This window comes from Heterodontus francisci, chromosome 4 (genome assembly GCF_036365525.1).
Source record: "Heterodontus francisci isolate sHetFra1 chromosome 4, sHetFra1.hap1, whole genome shotgun sequence".
Classification (NCBI taxonomy): Eukaryota; Metazoa; Chordata; class Chondrichthyes; order Heterodontiformes; family Heterodontidae; genus Heterodontus; species Heterodontus francisci.
The window spans coordinates 77,250,072-77,268,930 of NC_090374.1; the positions used below are offsets into that span (position 1 = coordinate 77,250,072).

General features: G+C 44.2%; 1 protein-coding gene across 1 annotated transcript in view; it reads right to left on the minus strand.

Moving 5' to 3' along the window:
- Positions 1-2,160: 2,160 nt before the first annotated feature.
- Positions 2,161-18,859, minus strand: part of LOC137368799 (protein limb expression 1 homolog) — a 64,091-nt gene continuing 47,392 nt past the window's right edge. The window contains exons 3-7 of the mRNA XM_068029004.1: positions 16,614-16,754; positions 6,841-6,936; positions 5,506-5,583; positions 4,470-4,741; positions 2,161-2,224 (exon numbers count right to left, since the gene is read on the minus strand). Coding sequence (XP_067885105.1) covers positions 2,161-2,224; positions 4,470-4,741; positions 5,506-5,583; positions 6,841-6,936; positions 16,614-16,754 — 651 coding nt within the window. The remainder of the gene's footprint in view (positions 2,225-4,469; positions 4,742-5,505; positions 5,584-6,840; positions 6,937-16,613; positions 16,755-18,859) is intronic.

Consider the following 18,859-nt stretch of genomic DNA (forward strand, 5'->3'; position numbering starts at 1 on the left):
TGTTTGTAGTGTACATTAATGATTTAGAATATAGGAGGTATGATCAGTAAGTTCGCAGATGACACGAAAATTGGTGGTGTTGTAAATAATGAGGAGGAAAGTCTTAGATTACAGGACGCTATAGATGGGCTGGCAAGGTGGGCAGAGCAGTGGCAAATGGAATTTAATCCTGAGACGTGTGAGGTAATGCATTTTGGGAGGACTAACAAGGCAAGGGAATATAAAATGGATGGTAGGACACGAGGAAGTACAGAGGGTCAGAGGGACCTTGGTGTACTTGTCCATAGATCACTGAAGGCAGCAGCACAGGTAGATAAGGTGGTTAGGAAGGCATATGGGATACTTGCCTTTATTAGCCGAGGCATAGAATATAAGAGCAGGGAGGTTATGATGGAGCTGTATAAAACGCTAGTTAGGCCACAGCTGGAGTACTGTGTACAGTTCTGGTCGCCACACTATAGGAAGGATGTGATTGCACTGGAGAGGGTGCAGAAGAGATTCACCAGGATGTTGCCAGGGCTGGAGCGTTCCAGCTATGAAGAGAGACTGGATAGGCTAGGGTTGTTTTCCTTGGAGCAGAGAAGGCTGAGGGGGGACCTGATTGAGGTATACAAAATGCTATGGTATACAAGGCTACGGGCTAAGTGCTGGAAAATGGGATTAGTTTAGATAGGTGCCTGATGGTCAGCACAGACACTATGGGCTGAAGGGCCTGTTTCTGTGCTGTATGACTCTATGACTCAGTTCTTGGGTATCTGAAAGCATAAATGCTCAAGAGGAGGGTTGTGATGGTCGGTGGGGTGGGGCAAAGAGGTACATGGTCACACCACCTGCAGCTTGTACATCACTGAAGTGAGATTTCAGAAGGTGCACAAGGCAGGAACATGCCATCAGCCTGGATGGCTTCAGCAACGCTGCTTGCCACAGTCTCACTGATGCCTGCACCAATATAGCCAAGCACTGTCTCCTCGAAGGGGGTAAGAAAATATAATCATGCCTGTCTCCTGCTGCTCACTCCTGTTATAGGTCACCTTGTCCTGCAACAGAGAGGGAAGAGTGTCAGTGAGTATGTTGCAATATGTCATAGCTGAATAGCTGGCAGTATGTGGAAGTGTGAATTTCTTCCCAAATACAAATCAAAGAATCATAGATGCCAAAATTTCTCAGAATGTGATCCCGGTGGTTATACTGACATTGCGCCTGCCAGAGCGTTCCGGTGTTGATCCTGTTGGGGTTTACAGGGTTGTAATGTGCATGAGGTAGGCAGACGTAAGTAGCAATATTGGCGTGTCTCCTGTGCACATCTATTCTATGCAGCAGGGAAATCCAGTGGCTACTTACCATTTGGGGTAGGGCTGCCCAATGCTTTCCCCCCCACCCCCACCCTAATCATGTCTCCATTCAACACCTTATAACAGGGTACTGATGTGGAAAAAAAGCAATTAAATGCCCACCTTCAGGAATCCAGAGCACTTAACTGATCTGGACCCCAATGATGAGGACCACTTTTGCCCATCTGGACCAATACACTTCAACTCACTCAGTGTACTGACATCTGGAAGCTACTGGCAGAGGATTACCTACCCCTGAGGCTGCCACCCCTAATGACGTTTGCCTTGTACAGGTCAGGTGAAGGGTTTGGGCCTTACAAGTCATGTGGGAAACTCTTGGAAATGAAGATTCCCCAGCACAACCAGCTCTCTGCCATTTTTCCAGGAGGTTCCATAGATTTCCCACTGGAATAACAGCAGGAGGCTGGCAGAATCCCTATGCATTTTCAGCCCCATAGAATGAGGCAACTCACCCAATTACACTTGTGCATGCTCTCTGAAAGAATTATTCACTCTGTCCCATTCCTCTGCTTATTCCTTATACCTATTTAAATGTTTAAATATTTATGCACTTCTCTGATAAAAGCTATTATGGATTCTGCTTCCATTGCTATTTCTGAGAAGGTGTTCTATGACCTAAACACATTTTTGCTTTTGGTGATTATCTTAAATTTAAGCAACTTAGTTACTGACTCAGCGATTAATGGAATAATTTTTCCTGATTTAACTTATTAAAACACCTCATAATTTTGACTATCTCTGTCAGATCTCCTCTTAACCTTCCTGTTCTAATGAAAAGAACCTCACTTTCACTGGTATTTTCTCATTATTAAAGCCTTTCATCCCTTGTATCATCATTATTGAATCCATTCTCAATGGTAGTGACATCCTTCCTAAAATAGAGTTCCCAAAACTGGACACAACGGGAGCAAATTTTAATTTGCCCTCCCACTTTTAAAGATTTGCATATTTGCAACCCTATGTGTCTCTGCTCCTGTACCCTTCTTAAAGGTTTACCATTTAGTGTATATTTCTTTTCCTTATTCTTTCTTCCAAAATGTATGCTTGGTAATCAGCTAAATATAAATGGATCCCTGCTAAGTTGATCATTTTTGACCATAAGCAGTGAGATCCATGGCCTGCATAAATCCTGGGTCAAGTAGAGCATTTTTGGTCAACATTGCCCTGCATATGCCAGCATTTGGGAAAATTAGAGAAAATTGTATGAGTGATAGATAGAATTCAATGTCAGGAAATGTCAGGTGATATATATTGGTAATAGAAAATTAATAACTATTCTGAATGTAGGAATACTGAGTGATGTGAGAGCTGAAGGATTTGGGGTCATTAAAAGCAGCACTTCAAGTGGATTAGGTCATCGCAAAGATTATGAAATACTGTGTTTTTATAGCAAGAGGAATAGAATATAAAAGTTGAGGTGTAAGGGTCAAACCCTAGTAAGGCCACAGTTGGAGTATTGTGTGCATTTTTGGACTTCACACTATAGGAAGACCATTGAAGTAATAGTGAGGATACAGCACAGATTCACTAGGGTGCTACCCGGTATGAGTAATACAAATATGAAAAAAGAATTGAAAAATTGGGAGTGTTTCCATTAGAACAAAGATTATATAGAACTGTTCAAAATCATGAAGGGATAGGACAGAATGGATACAAACCAACCGTTTCCAATGATTTGGGGGTGTAGAAAGAAAGTATTATAGATATAAAATTAAATGCAAAAGTTTTTTTTCACAGAGTGGGTAATGAATCATGGAATGCCCTACCAGAGTTAGTGATTGAAGCTGGATGGGTGGTGATGGTGAGGGGAGGGGGTGGTCGTGGTAAATTTCCTTTGGTATTTCACCTCCTCTGCCACATCGACAGAAACCCTGGGTAGGATTTTCTCTGTGGGCTTCTGAATCCTGGCGTCAGGCTCAAATGTGGGTCAGAAGTCCACGCGCTGTAAGAAACAATCACTCATTGTGGTTTTCCCCAAGGCAGCCAGTTAGTGGCCAGAGGGTGGGCGTGCCATACAATTAAGTATGGTGGATGGGCACTTGAAGCTGGAGGGCCAATCAGAGGCCTTCCACCTTGAAAACAGCAGCAGGATGCAATTGAAGGTAAGTGAGAGAGACGGTGATTCAAAATGGAGGCAGCCTGTCTCCAAATTTTTTAAAGTTTAAATAAAAAATGACTTTGGAGCCAGACCACCATAGTGGGCATGAGGAAACCCCTCTATAGGGTGGCCTGTGACTGCTGCTATACCCAGGCAGGCAGGAAGGGCCTCCAGGTAGCCCTGACACCACCCCTCATCCTACCTCTGTGAAAATGGCCCTGGGAGGGGGGGGGGGGGGAGTAGGGGGGTGATGGAGCCAGGAAACTGGCATGCAAGCTGGCATCACTATTTTTAGTGCTTGCCCGGATCCATTTCCGACCCCAACGCTGCCTAAAAATCAGGCCCCCTGTTTCTGTTGAACTCCAGCTGAAGTAATGACAGCGGAACAGAAGTCCGAAGAATATTCCTGATACATGTTAATATTTAAGGATAGATAAGATAGGTGGTTGAAGGAAAGGAGAATAAAGAGAAATGGGAAAAGGATGAGGACGTGGGATTGAAACTACTGCTGAGGCAGAGGTTAAACACAGATTGAGTGGGCCAAATGGCCTGTTTCCTAGTTGCAAGTTCTATATAATTCTGTATGTAATGTGAATCTTTGTTTATCTGGCAAAATTGCACTTAGTGCGATGAGAAAAGCTGAACTAAGTTTGTACAATATATAGTTATGGCATAAATAACATATAACAATAACAATACAAACATCATGGCATGAGCAAATAACACGATTAGAATGATATGTGATGAGTGCCAGGCCTTAAGCGGTTTCTATGTGCAGATTATTCCTAGATTAATTATTACACTGTCTTGTATATATTACTGCCATTCACATGTTGCTGTGGCACTTGCATGGCTTAGTGAAGATAATGGTCTCCATGGTCAGTCCATGTGTTGGTTGCTGATCTTTGTGCTACCAGGAGGAGCTTTTATGTAGGAAAAGCACATTATCTTGATCATAGTTATAAATTCCCGTCCTGAATGAATCATGCTAGGTTGCTAAATTTGTGCACAATCCTAACCAATTGGGATCACACATGTTCTGTTCATACAATGGAACCCTGTCAAATCCTGACCCAATCTGACTGAGAGCAAGTGTCAGAATTTCTTTCTTTTCTTTGTGGAACCGCAACTCACGACCAGTTTCCCTGGCTTTCTCTAGGTCTTTGAGTGAAGATTGAAGCTCCTGAGAGATAGTTCCTGATATCATCTTCTCCTTCAAAATCCAATCTAGTGCCATCTGACTTCTCATACAGTCATCCAAAGATTGTTTGGAATAATAGGAGATGACATCCTGTGGAAATGAAAAGAAGAGGTCTCTTTAAGCAAATGGTTATATAATGTGGGCACTATCACCAATGGTATAAAAATCAATTTGGAATGTTTTTATATTTTGTGCCCTTATAATAACAACACATTTTGATATAAAGTAAGATGATAACAAACAAGTTTCACAGTACATATTTATAAAGTAGTTATTGTTCTAACATTTTTCACTTTTTGCATTTCTTACTGTCACCTATTGAGTGTATTTTTGATAAGAAACAAATATATCATAATTTACTCGTAGCTGTATTGTTGGCAAATGCGTTCTGTGCTAATAAGATACTGAACTACACTTTATGTACTGTGACAGGTATGCACAGATGTAACAGCCGCACTTAGATACAGCCTTTGCTGGATATGGCAAGATAAGTATATGCATTGTTCTGGGGTGTTCAGCAGTGAAGGAATGATGATGGAAACCGGGGAAAGGATGCAGCCTCAAAAGGAAAGTTGAATGACTGGATCAGAGGTCAAGATAATGGGGCAGAGGCCTCAGCAAAAGAGCAAAGGCCAGAGCAGCAGACAAGTGAGGGAGTAAATCAGAAGCAAAGATATGATGATTTAAACTTAAAGACTATTGAGCGTGCCCGGTATTTGCAGGATGGATATTGACGTTCCATTTTTTTTTAATAAGTGAAGTTAAAGAATTAATCTCCAATTTGTTTAGTCTGTTGGCATAAGCATCAACTATTAATCATTTCTTCATGCCTGCTCTAATTGCTAAAACGTTACCTGACGGGAACACTTCCTTTCTCTCAGAATTTTCAAACTTCCATTCCAGTGTAACAGTTGAAAGATTGTCATCAATTCCTGCAAAGAGAGAGAGAGAAAAAGCTTTGTTTAGATAAGAAAATAAAAACGTAAGAAATAGGAGCTGGAGTAGGCCATTTGGCCCTTCGAGCCTGCTCCACCATTCAACAAGATCACGGCTGATTTTTTATTTCAACTCTACCTTCCTGCACTATCCCCATATCCATAGAATGATAGAATCATAGAAATTTACAGCACGGAATGAGGCCATTTGGCCCATCCTGTCTATGCTGGCCAACAAGTAGTCACCCATCCTCATCCCACTTTCCACCTCTTGATCTGTAGTCTTGTAGGTTACAGCACTTAAAGTGCATATCCAAGTACTTTTTAAATGTTATGAGGGCTTCTGCCTCTATTATCCTTTCAGGCAGTGAGTTCCAGAACTCTACCACCCTCAGGGTGAAAAACATTCCCTTCGAACCCCCTCTAAACCTCCTAACTCATACCCTAAATTTATGCCACCTGGTTATGGATCCCTCAAACAAGGGGAATGGGGCCTTCCTATCCACTCTATCCAGATCCCCATAATTTTATACACTTCAATTAGGTCTCACTTCAGCCTTCTCTGTTTCAAAGAAAACAGCCCTAGCCTGTACAATCTTTCCTCATGACTAAAATTCTCCAGTCCAGGTAACATCCTCGTAAATCTCCTCTGTACTCTCTCTAGTGCAATCACATCTTTCCCATAGTGTGGTGACCAGAACTGCATGCAGTACTCCAGCTGTGGCCTAACCAGTGTTTTGTACAGTTCCAGCATAATCTTCGTGCTCTTATATTCCATGCCTTGGATAATAAAGGCAAGTATCCAGTATGCTTTCTTGACCATTTTATCTACCTGTCCAGCCACCTTCAGGCATCTGTGGACATGCACTCCAAGTTCCTCTATACCTTCTCAGTGTCCTACCATTCACTGTGTACTCCCTTGTCTTGTTAGCCTTCTCCAAATGCATTTCCTAACACTTCTCTGGATTGAACTCCATTTGCTGCTATTCCACCCACCTGACTAGACCACTGATATCTTCCTTCAGTCTACAGCTTTCTTGCTCCACATCAACCAGATGGCCAATTTTTGTATCCAGTGAAATGGGTCTCTTCCCCTGTTTTCTTGTGTCTATGTTCAGGAAAAGATATTCCCGGGATGGGATTTGGGGGGGTGGGGGGGGGGGGGGGGGTGCAGGTGTGGGAAAAGGTCAAGAAAATCAGCTATAATAAGCTTTTAAAAAGTGAGAAGCAGAAAAAAGACAATGATCATATTACCTGAAACTCCAACATTGTTTTGCCTTTATTTGCCTCCAGCATATAGTGATAAGCCCCGATGCTTGTGGTAGGATCCTCTGCATCATTTGTACTGCCCTTATGCAAATAAAGAAAAGGAACTTGCAAAATTAAGAGTTTTTGGTATCCTACCTATTAGTATTTTAACAATGAAGATATTCACTAGTCTGAGTCTCCCAGGGAGCAATATTTTCACATAAAGGATACTAGGCACCTTGTTTAGTAGAACAGTCTAGGCAGGCGGTGACATGATAAACTGAGACTGAAGTGGCCTCAAAAATGTGATTGGAATATTGGGTTGAATTACAAATACCTAACTAAGTGGTTGATTTTAATTATAAATGATAGATTTTTGGATCTAAGAGGATTAAGGGATATGGGGCTTTTGCAGGAAGGTGGAGTTTAGGTAGATCAGCCATTTTGTTTTGAATGGCGGAGAATGTGCAAAAGGACCGAATGGCCTACTCCTACTCTTAATTCTTATATTTTTATATTTAATGCATTGTGTATGTCCTTCCAATGGGATCCAGGATCATGATATGTGTGTTCATTTTTTTGTGGTCACAATGCAGCTAATGTTGGACATCAAGAAATAACAGTTTTGTGATGTGGAACCTTTTGACTTCAATGGCAAAGAAATTCAGGCAGGATGCAAAACAGGCTGCTGATTCACTAGAGCCAGGTTTGGACTACAACTGAAGACCAATTTCACCCTCCAGATATCAGTGGGAAATGAAGAAAAAACTTGCATTCATATAGTGTTATGAGTGCTTCCATTTTTTGTTACATTTTGAGAACTTGAGTTTTCAAACTGAAAAAAAGATTCCATAGATGCTGTACTTTGTGGGGTTTTTTAAGAAGAGGTCATCAGAAGGTCTGTTGGACTTGGCTTGTAAACAGCAGTTACTGGAAGGCACCTGTTTTCAGATAAATACCCAGCAGGGGACATTTTTGACTTGGGGGATATGTTTACAGGGAAGTGACAAGTCAAGATTTATAGGGGTCAGCAGGCTTGACTCCCGAAATGTTTTTTGTTTCATTTTGGACAGGAAGTTGGGGTCTGGACAGAGTTTTGAAAAGGAGTTAAAGAATCAACCTGCCAAGGACAAACCCCAAACAAAAACAAGAAATGCTGGAATCACTCAGCAGGTCTGGCAGCATCTGTGGAAAGAGAAGCAGAGTTAACGTTTCGGGTCAGTGACCCTTCTTCGGAACTGACAAATATTAGAAAAGTCACAGATTATAAGCAAGTGAGATGGGGGTGGGGCAAGAGATAACAAAGGAGAAGGTGCAGATTGGACCAGGCCACATAGCTGACCAAAAGGTCACGGAGCAAAGGCAAACAATATGTTAATGGTGTGTTGAAAGACAAAGCATTAGTACAGATTAGGTGTGAATACACTGAATATTGAACAGCAGCAAGTGCAAACCTGAAAAAAAAACCTGAAAAAACAGTGGGTAAGCAAACTGAACAAACTAAGATGAAATGAAATAAATGCAAAAAAAAATTGTAAAAAATGTAAAAAAGAATGTAAAAAAAAGGAATCAAAAATAACTAAAAATGAAAGTAAAATGGGGGGCTGTCATGCTCTGAGATTATTGAACTCAATGTTCAGTCCGGCAGGCTGTAGTGTGCCTAATCGGTAGATGAAATGCTGTTCCTCGAGCTTGCGTTGATGTTCACTGGAACACTGCAGCAATCCCAGGACAGAGATGTGAGCATGAGAGCAGGGGGGAGTGTTGAAATGGCAAGCAACCGGAAGCTCAGGGTCCTGCTTGCGGACTGAGCGGAGATGTTCCGCAAAGCGGTCATCCAGTCTGCGCTTGGTCTCCCCAATGTAGAAGGACAAACCCCAGCCTGTTCCAGCTCTTTGAAACCCTGGCAGCTTTACCATCTCTTTGAGAAGCTCTTGTGCCTTTTGCCTTTATTTAAGAAGGGCAGCAGGGATAACCCAGGGAACAACAGGCCAGTGAGCCTTATATCAGTGGTGGGAAAGTTATTGGAAGGGATTCTGAGAGACAGGATTTATAAGCATCTGGAAAGGCATAGTCTGATTAGGGATAGTCAGCATGGCTATGTGCATGGGAAATCATGTCTCATGAATTTGATTGGGTTTTCGAGGAGGTAAACAAGAGGATTGACGAGGGCAGGGTGATGGACGTTGTCTACATGGACTTTAGCAAGGCCATTGACAAGGTCCCGCATGGTAGGCTGGTCCAGAAGGTTCGAACACATAGGATCCAGGGTGAGCTAGCAAATTGGATACAAAATTGGCTTGGTAACAGGAGGCAGAGGGTGGTAGTGGAGGGTTGTTTTTCAGATTGGAGGCAGGCGACCAGTGGTGTGCCGCAGGGATCAGTGCTGGGCCCTCTATTGTTTGTCATATATATTAATGACTTGGATGTGAATGTAAGGAGGTGGAGGGGCGACATGATAGAGGTTTACAAAGTTATGAGTGGCATGGACAGAGTGGATAGTCAGAAGCTTTTTCACAGGGTGGAAGAGTCGGTTACTAGGGGACATAGGTTTAAGGTGCGAGGAGCAAAGTTTAGAGGGGATGTGCGAAGCAAGTGTTTTACACAGAGGGTGGCAAGTGCCTGGAACTTGCTGCCAGGGAAGGTGGTGGAAGCAGATACAATAGCGACGTTTAAGAGACATCTTGACAAATACATGAATACGAAGGGAATAGAGGGATATGGGCCCCGGAAGTGCAGAAGGTTTTAGTTTAGGCGGGCATCAAGATCGGCGCAGGCTTGGAGGGCCGAATGGCCTGTTCCTGTGCTGTACTGTTCTTTGTTCTTTGTAAGGGGCATGATTAGTAAGTTTACAGATGACATCAAAATTGGTGGTATAGTGGACAGTGAAGAAGGTTGCCTAAGGTTACAACAGGATATAGAAAAACTGGTAAGGGCTTGGCAAATGGAATTTAATGCAGACAAGTGTGAAGTGATGCATTTTGCGAAGTTAAACCAGGGCAGGACATATACAGTGAATGGCAGAGCCCTGGGGAGTGTTTTTGAGCAGAGAGACCTTGCAAGTACATAGTTCCCTGAAAGTGGCAACACAGGTAGACAGGGTGGTGAAGAAGGCGTTTGCCTTCACCGGCCAAGGCATTGAGTACAAGAGTTAGGACGTCATGTTACAGTTGTGCATAACGTTGGTTAGGCCGCATTTGGAGTACTGTGTGCAGTTCTGGTCGCCGCACTACAGGAAAGATGTGATTAAGCTAGAGAGGGTGCAGAAAAGATTCACAAGGATGTTGCCTAGTTTGGAGGGCTTGAGTTATAAAGAGAGATTGGATAGGCTGGGTCTGTTTTCCCTGGAGTGAAGGAGGCTGAGAGGGGACATGATAGAGGTATATAAAATTATGAGAGGCTTAGATAGGGTAGATAGCCAGAGTCCGTTTCCCATGGTAGGGCTGACTAAAACTAGAGGGCATAGATTCAAGGTGAGAGGGAGGAGGTTTAAAGGGGATCAAAGGGGTAAATTTTGCACACAAAGAATAGTGGGTATCTGGAATGAGCTGCCTGAGGAGGTGGTGGAGGCAGGAACAGTAGCGACATTTAAGAGGCATCTCGACAGGTACTTGAATGAGCAAGGCATAGAGGGATATGGAATTAATGCAGGCAGGTGGGATTAGTATAGATAGACATTATGGTCGGTATGGACATGGTGGGTCGAAGGGCCTGTTTCTGTGCTGTCCGACTCTATGACTCTATGACTCTTAGAAGCAGGTGTCAAAAATAGAGAAATCGATGATGCATTCCTTCTGCAAGGCCTGCCGGAAATCCCTGTTGCTGCATTTCTCCTGGAAAGCCTGCCCAAACTGATCTTCAACATCACTGGAAAAGGACTGTTCTAGGAAGATCCCAGTGACAGCTGTATACATCTATCTGGGACACCAAACCAGAAAAAAGGACATCTGACATCTTTCCATATCTTTTTTTCTTCAAGAATTAGCAAATATTGGGCCAAAGTATTCTTTTCTGCCTTTTATCTTTGTAATAGAGCTCTAAAGAGAAAATCTCTTTTTTTCGGGTCGGATGATGGCGTGGGGGTGGCATAAAATTGAGCAGCAGGCTCCGGGACACCTAACTGCTCCGATTCCGCCTCCGACCAAGTTTACAGAGGTCCGGTGGGGTGGGGTGGGGGGTGAGAAGCAGCCCGCCCGCCCGAGGCCAATCAAGACCCATAAGTGGCCCCTTAATGGCCACTTAAGGGCCCTCGCCCGCCTCCACGGGTATTTTACCTGTGGCAAGCGCATGTGCTGGGGACGTGAAAGGCCGCTCAGCTATAGCTGCCGGCCTTTCTGCACCCCGGGGGGCCTGGCAATCGGGCACAGGGTGCCCGATTGAGGGCCGCCCCCACCTCCCAACCCAACCCCGGGATCTAAAATGCCCCCCTCACCCCAAACGACCACCCTAGCCTCACCAGGGCACGATCAATTCCCCTGGTGAGGCAACCCAAACTTACCTTCAGCCCCGACTCCTTGGTATTCTCCATGGTCGGCTGGGCTGCAGTCTCAGCAGTGGCTACCGCTCCCGGTGGCGCTGCTGAGACTAAGAGCTGCCGGCCCACTGATTGGCCAGCAGTTCACTGAGGTGGGGCCTCCTCCCTCAAGTGGGTGGAAGTCCTGCCTCGGGCCAATTAAAGCCTGGGGATCCGTAAAATATGGGATGGATCCCCAGGCTGGGCGGAAGCGGGTTCTGCACCGACATTTACATCTGAGTCAGGCTCCTGTCCGCCCACTGTAAAATTCCGGCCTGCGTGTGTGTGAGGGGCTAGGGTAAAAAGAGAACTTTCATATTTCAACCTGTGTGTTAATGCTTTGCTTCATTACTGGTTAAGACTTGTTTTATAATAAACTGATAATTTTTGTGGTTTGTTAAAGAAACCTGGTTGGTGTGTTTTATTCTGGGATAAAAATAGAGTTTATGATTGACCATATTGGTAACTGGGAAAAATGTTAAATATATGTTGTGACCTGTGGAGAACTGGAACTAGAAAAACAGTGCACTCTTTCCATCTCAGTCGTAACAATATCATCCTACCATATCACAAAACAATATACAGCCAATAAGTTACTAGCAAAATAGAGGGACTTAGCCCTAGATTTTCCTTATGTTTACTGCCATCTTCAGGCAGATTCAGTATGACTGGAAGAGAGAAAAGGGTCAGGGATTCATAATGTTAAAAAACGTGCCCATTAGAAACCCTATTGAAATGTTTCTCACCACATCATGTAGTGGCTGACAGTGCTCCCTGAAAATTTGTCCACCATGTGCAAATCGTACTTAAATGTCACTTTAATGTGCAATGTGGAATTTCCCTCCTTATTGCCCATGGCCTGGCTCTTGAAATGAAGCCAACATAAAAAGTGCAATTGGATGGTGGACAACTTCTGGATACAGAGCTGAAGACCATTATCTGAGGATTCTGTATTAGTTCTGTTTCGCAAATGAATACTCTATGAAGTGGAAGAAAAGGTGGATTGGGAAATGTCAATGCAGGGAGTCCAGGCTGATCAGGTGCTAAACATAGCATCTGGCACTCACTCGTAGGTACCCATGCCTCTGGATATACAGTCCAAGGGATTCATTTCTCAACCTCAGCAATTAGTAATGCTCAAAAAGACTGTACCTCTCTCATGAGGAGGCATTAGAGAAGTTGTGCCATCCATTTGTCCTATATATGTAGCCCATTAATACCAGAAGGGCCAGACGGTCAGGCAATGTTGTTAAAAACATCAGCCAATTGGCTATTCACTATTGACGCATTGTTTGTTGTATAGTTTAATTCATAATCTTTCCAATGCATAGAGTGTACCGGCATGAGAGAGCTGTCAACTTTTATTGATTGGCAGCTTTGAACCTGGGGAAAGCTGCAATTAACTGTAGCATAATGCCATACATGCCTCTTTTAAGAATGCTGTAAACATTCTCAATAGGAAGGGGTTTCAGCCCATCAGTGGTCTGTTGGTCTGCAATCTGAATCCCCTCGTAATGAATGTAAATGCTCCCTATCCAGGGAGCTGTTGTGATTCTTTTATTTTAAGATGCTCAACCATACCAGTTCTGCTGACTTGTGAAAGACAGGTGCCTGGATCACTGATCAAAGTTGTGTTCTACCCTCTGACTGATTTGGTTTGGATCCTGAGAACTCCAACTGAACCAAAATACAATTAGGTTCATGGTGCCACCATGATTGTCAGTGAGCAGGCTATTGTATTTTGCAAGCATGCTTCAGGTGCCTTGATAAACCCAGTTAAGCCTCAAGTGAAGTCCAGCCAGGGAAACTTGAATCTTTGTGTTTTGCTGAATGCTACACAATTTTGCCATTTAAAATGTAGCCTTTAAAAGGTCAAGGATGGCTGTGGGAGCAGCACATTAGCAGTAAACATTTTGAAAGATTGAGTTGACTGTAAAGCAGCTGTAATAGAAGGCTCATATGGGATTTTGTAGCACTTTTGAACAATGTCTTCCTCCGCAGCAGCAGGTGCAGGCTATTAAAGAAGGGAGCAGAGCACTGGAAGGAGGCAGAAAAGAAGAGCCCAAAATATTAATGAAGCCCACCTTTAGACACCCCTGGGTAAAATGCAGCAAAGGACAGAAAAACTGCTGGGTGTCCATGGAAGGAGGTGGCCATGAGATCCTGTACTTGTAGATACAGTCAGTTTTGTCTTGTGAATATAGAATACACTGTGACTTGTGTATTGTAAAAGATTTCAGTTTAAAAATCAGTAAGATATATTTGTGATTAAATTGCCAATGGAAGGAGCTAGTAAAGCATTGATATGTGTGCATCTATTTATTATTTCATAGTTGAAACATCCTGAACCCTCCCAGGGTAATTTAGTTTTGGCTTGAAAGACAAAATTACAGTAGACAACAAAATGCTAAAAAGCACCGACTAAAATATCAAAAATCCAAATTTTCTAGGGGAAGGCTCCCATCCGAGAAAATAAAATTTGCATTTTTAGTGATTATGCTGGCTTTCAGAAGTTTCTGAATTGACCACTTCTATGAAATGTACTGTTGTACTTTAGGTTTTTCCTCATTAGATGAGAAGTAATAACAAGGTTATGACAAGCTTAGGTCCTATAACAACTCCAAAAACATGCATTTCTTTATTGCCTTTAACACAGAAAGACATCTAAGGTACCCAGAAAAAAATGGTAAATTTGCTGAAGGATTGTGATAGATGATGGAAAGCTTGGCTGAATATCAACAGTTTAGGGATAGAATTGTGGAGAGCAGGGTCAAAGGCTGTGACAGTAAAGGTGAAGCGGGATGAGGGTAGGTAACTACGAGACTAGATGCTCAATATACATAAAGAACCTGGACTTGGGTATACAGGGTATAGTTTGAAAGTTTGTAGATGACACAAAACATGGGAATGTAGTAAATAATGTGGAGTATAGGAACAGACTTCAGGAGGACATAGACAGAATGGTGAATTGGGTAGACACATGGCAGATGAAATTTAATGCAGAGAAGTGTGAAGTGATACATTTGGTAGGAAGAATGAGTAGAGGCAATATAAAATAAATAGTACAATGTTAAAGTGGGAGCAGGAACAGAAAGACAAAGGAGTGCATGTACAAAAATCTTTGAAGGTGGCAGGGCAAGTTGAGAAGGCTGTTAAAAAAATCATGTGGTATCCTTGGCTTTATAAATAGAGGCATGGAGGGAATTTTATCCTGGTGGTGGTGGGCACGACGCCAGGAGAAACTGACGGCAAGATCCCCAATCAGGCACTTGAGTGGACAGTGGTGGGTCTTCCATAGGATCTAGGGCCCCATCGCCAGAAGGCCTGCCCTTGAAGAACTGCTGACCAATCAGAGACTGGCACCTGCAGCACCTCTGGGGAGGCAGAAGCTGCTGCTGGAGGTGACTGTCCTGGAGGCCAAGAAGCGTCACTGGAGCCAAGCCTCAGGTAAGTCGGGGGGGGAGGGGTCTTGTAGTGTGCGGGTTGCGGGGAAGGGGGTCAACAGCAAGGACAGAGGGGTGGCCCCCCTTCTCAATGCTGGATCCCTCATTCAGGCACTAAATGCCTTTTAACAAGGAACCCCTCCCCACCCATGGAGCCGGGAAGTAGCCCGCATGGATTTTCCTACCGTGCTTCCCATGCAGCAGCAGGGCCGTCATCAGCCTATCCCGCCCCCGGCAAAATCGCTTGGTGACGGAGCAGCAACAGGCCCACTGCCCCAGCCACCTGTCACAATTCTATGGGCCCACCGCCCTAGGAGGGCCCATAAAATCCATCCCATGAGTTAGAAAAAGTGCTTGAGTAGTCATGAATTGGGTGCAATGAATATCAAAAGCATGGAAGGTGGTTTCTGAAGAAGAAATGACCTTGAAGAGGGCTGGCAGTAAAGAGAGATGCTGTAGCGTGGCAAGTGAATGTTTTGGTGAGCAAGGGACATGGAAATGAAAAAGGGTCACTATTAATACAAACAGTTGCATGGATGGTCCCACTCTTTAAGGTGAAAAAATTCATGAGCTTCTCACACTTGAGGTTAGAAGTGAAGGTTGAGATTAGCACAGAGAAAAAGAGTGATGGAATATTGCTACTTTTCACTTTCAGTACAGCTGTTCTTAATTCTTTGTTTTCATGGCCTGGAGTTTATGGGCTCCCCCGAGGCAGGATCAGGGGCAGGGGGGCACAGAGAATCACGATGGGTGGCGGGGGAGGGTTGGCAGGGTTGAGGGCCCATCACCTCCCCGTCACCCAGCGATCTTCCCAGGGGTGGGAATAGGCCAATGACGGCCTTCCCGGCCTGAGGCCAATTGAGGCCCTTAAGTGGCCTATTAAGGGCCAATTAAGGACCTCTTCCTGCCATCTCTGGGATCTTACCAGTGGCAGGAGGGGGCATCCACCACACGGGGAAGACGCCTTTTAAAATGAGGCACCCTCCCTGTGAGCTTATGGAGTGCTCCCTCCTTTGTGGCAAATTTGTGGCCCACAGAGGGCTCCCACCAGATACAACATTACCCCCTGGAACACCCCTCCCCCTGGACTGAATGCCGACCCCCCATCCCCTCTCGCTGGGGACCTCTGGACTGGCCCCAGTGACTCCGCCGCACCTACCTCTCTTGCGGGGTTCCACCACTGGGGCTGGGACCGAGGCCCACGCAGTATCGGCAGTGGCCACTGCTCCCCGTGGTGATGCTGATGCTGCTGAGCTGCCGGCCCTCTGATTGGCCGACAGCTCTTGGAGACAAGATCCCAGTCCCTTTAAAGTCTTCAAATAGACGGGGATCCGCCTCATAAAACTTTGACTCAGAAAGACTGGAGGATCGCTCCTTGGGGGTATGGTGGGGGGGTGGTGTGGTGGGGGGGGGGGGGGGTGGTTGTGAAAAGGCAGACGCGGGGTTCTTCCTCAACTTTTTGGCCCGGCGCCAAGAGCCCCACCTCCAGCACAAAATCCAACCCCATATGTCAAAGTTATATATACAGTCCAATGCCTTGTTTTTCCACATCATACACCTTGGATGAGAATTTCCTAGGAGCTGCTCCCACTCCAGCATGGTAACTTCATTGGAAGTGCGCTGGAAGCGGGATTTCTGCCACATTTTCTAGCCAAGTTACGGCACCAGCATGGGTGCAGCTCCGAGGAAATTCATGGCACTAGATACGTGGCTGCTTTTTGAACTGTCAGTTTTATAAGTCAGCATGTACAGCAATAGTAGGCTTTCCATGCATATCTGCTATTGCCAACTAAAGAGAAATCATACCAATGTAATTTACTTACACTCACTGAGGCGACTGCTTCTTCTACGCTGTTTCTGATAAATTCCATTGTGATTACACGAGAGGGCTGTTCATTGAAGACAGAGTTCACCAGGGCTACTCTGGCTGCATCTCGTCTGGCTTCTGCCTTAGTTGAACAGTACTATACAGAGGAATGGTAACACTGGTTAACAGAACTAACAGGAATATATAAATACCAGGGGGCAGAAGGTTAGCAAATAACTCCCCACTCCTTTCAGCATTGCGAAGGGACCACTCCCTCTGAAACACCCTGGTCCACTTCTCAATCACCCCCAAAATATGCTCCCCTTCCCACAGCACATTTCCATGCAAGCACAGATGATGCAACACCTTCCCTTTTGCTTCCTCCCTCCTTACCATTCAAGGCCCCAATCACTCATTTCAGATGAAACAGCGATTTACTTATTTAGTATACTGTATTCGCTGCTCACAATGCAGTCTGCTATACACTGGGGAGACCAAACACAGGTTGGGTGACTGCTTTGCGGAATACCTATGTTCAGTCTGCAAGGGTGATCCAGAGTGCAACAATTTCAGACCATAACCTCTGTCCCCATTTTGTTTCCATTTCTTTGCTGGTTTTGGTTTTACTCTTGTTTTTTTGTTTTGGTTTCGGATGGCAGCTGTTCATCATTCCGCCATTCACACCTCCTCTAGACACATTTTTTTTTTGTCCCATTAGCACTCCCTTTGGCCTTGCACCACCAACCTTTTTATCCTTTAATCTCTCCTGGCCTCCACCCTATTGCACAGCTTCCCTTTTCTTTTTCCTATCCTCCCCCCTTCACTTGCTTAAAGTCTATTACATCGCTAACTTTGTTCAGTTCTGATGAAAGGTCATTGACTGGAAATGTTAACTCTCTTTCACTCTCCAGAGATGCTTCTTGACTTGCTTAGTATTTCCAGCATTTTCTGTTTTTATTACAGCAAATAACTTGTATATATATTTAGATATACTTGTGCTTATGGCAGTATCCATTCTGTCTTTGGGTGTTGCTGCCCGTGTTCTAACTCGCACCAATTCCCATTCACCCATCACCTCTGTGCTTGCTGACCTACATTGGCTCCTAGTCAAGGAACACCTTGATTTTAAAATTCTTATCTTTGTTTTCAAATCCCTCCAGGGCCTTGCCCCTTCCTATCTCCTCCAGCCCCATAACCGTCTGAGATATCTGCACTCATCTAATTCTGGCTTCTTGAGCACCCCGATTTTAATCACTCCACCATTGTGGCCATGCCTTCAGTTGCCTAGGTCCAAGCTCTGGAATACCCTCCCTACACCTCTCTGCCTCTCCACCTTGCTTTCCTCCTTTAAGACTCTCCTTAAAACCTACCTCTTTGACTAAGCTTTTGGTCATCTGCCCGAATATCTCCTTATGTGTCTTGGTGTCATATTTTGTTTTATAATGCTCCTGTAAAGGGACGTTTTATTACTTTAAGGTGCTACATGAATATAAGTTGTTGTTGTTGCTCTCATGCACCAGCTGAGCAGATGGCCAGCTGGCTTGATCCCAGGCCTCCACCACAGATGCTACATAACTGGTTTCCAGGAGGTTTGCAAGAGTAGGATGGAATGATTCACTTTCTGAATTTCTCTTTCCTTGAGGAAGTGACTGGTTTTCATTTGACACTCCTCCTTGGTGACATGGAGATGATATTGAATTTACTGTGAGAGATAAAAGCAGTTTTTATTTAATAAGTCACACCTGTTTTCAGTAATTTCCCTTCAATATAGGTAAGAGGCACCAAATTCTTGAATCCAGTATCAGAGCTCAGGATACAGATACATGTTTGTCCTTTGTCTAAAATATATGATCCATGCGTGATACAATAGTCAAATCTCTGAATCTTTTAAGCCTCTGGGAAGATGTGGTTTACTCGAGTAAAGTCAAAGGTTATGTTTTTTCTCATTGTGTCCATAATTAATAAGTTCAATGCAATTAAAGCGATACTGAATAAGTCCTTCATATCCTAAATCCACATTTTTTCTTTAAAGGGGAAAGCTTATAGTGAATTTTGTGTTTCTAAAAGTGCAGAATTATCAGCACTGGGGAATTGTGTCAGTCTCAAGTCTCAAAGCCATCAAAAAAATGGTTATACGTAAGTGCCTATTTTACACATATGCACTATCGTGGGGAGCACATCTACAGTTTCCAGATATGCTCTCCTGGTGAGTGAGGTTCCCTGTTCTGCTCCCAGCAATGATGCTCCCCAGTGGTTGCGAGC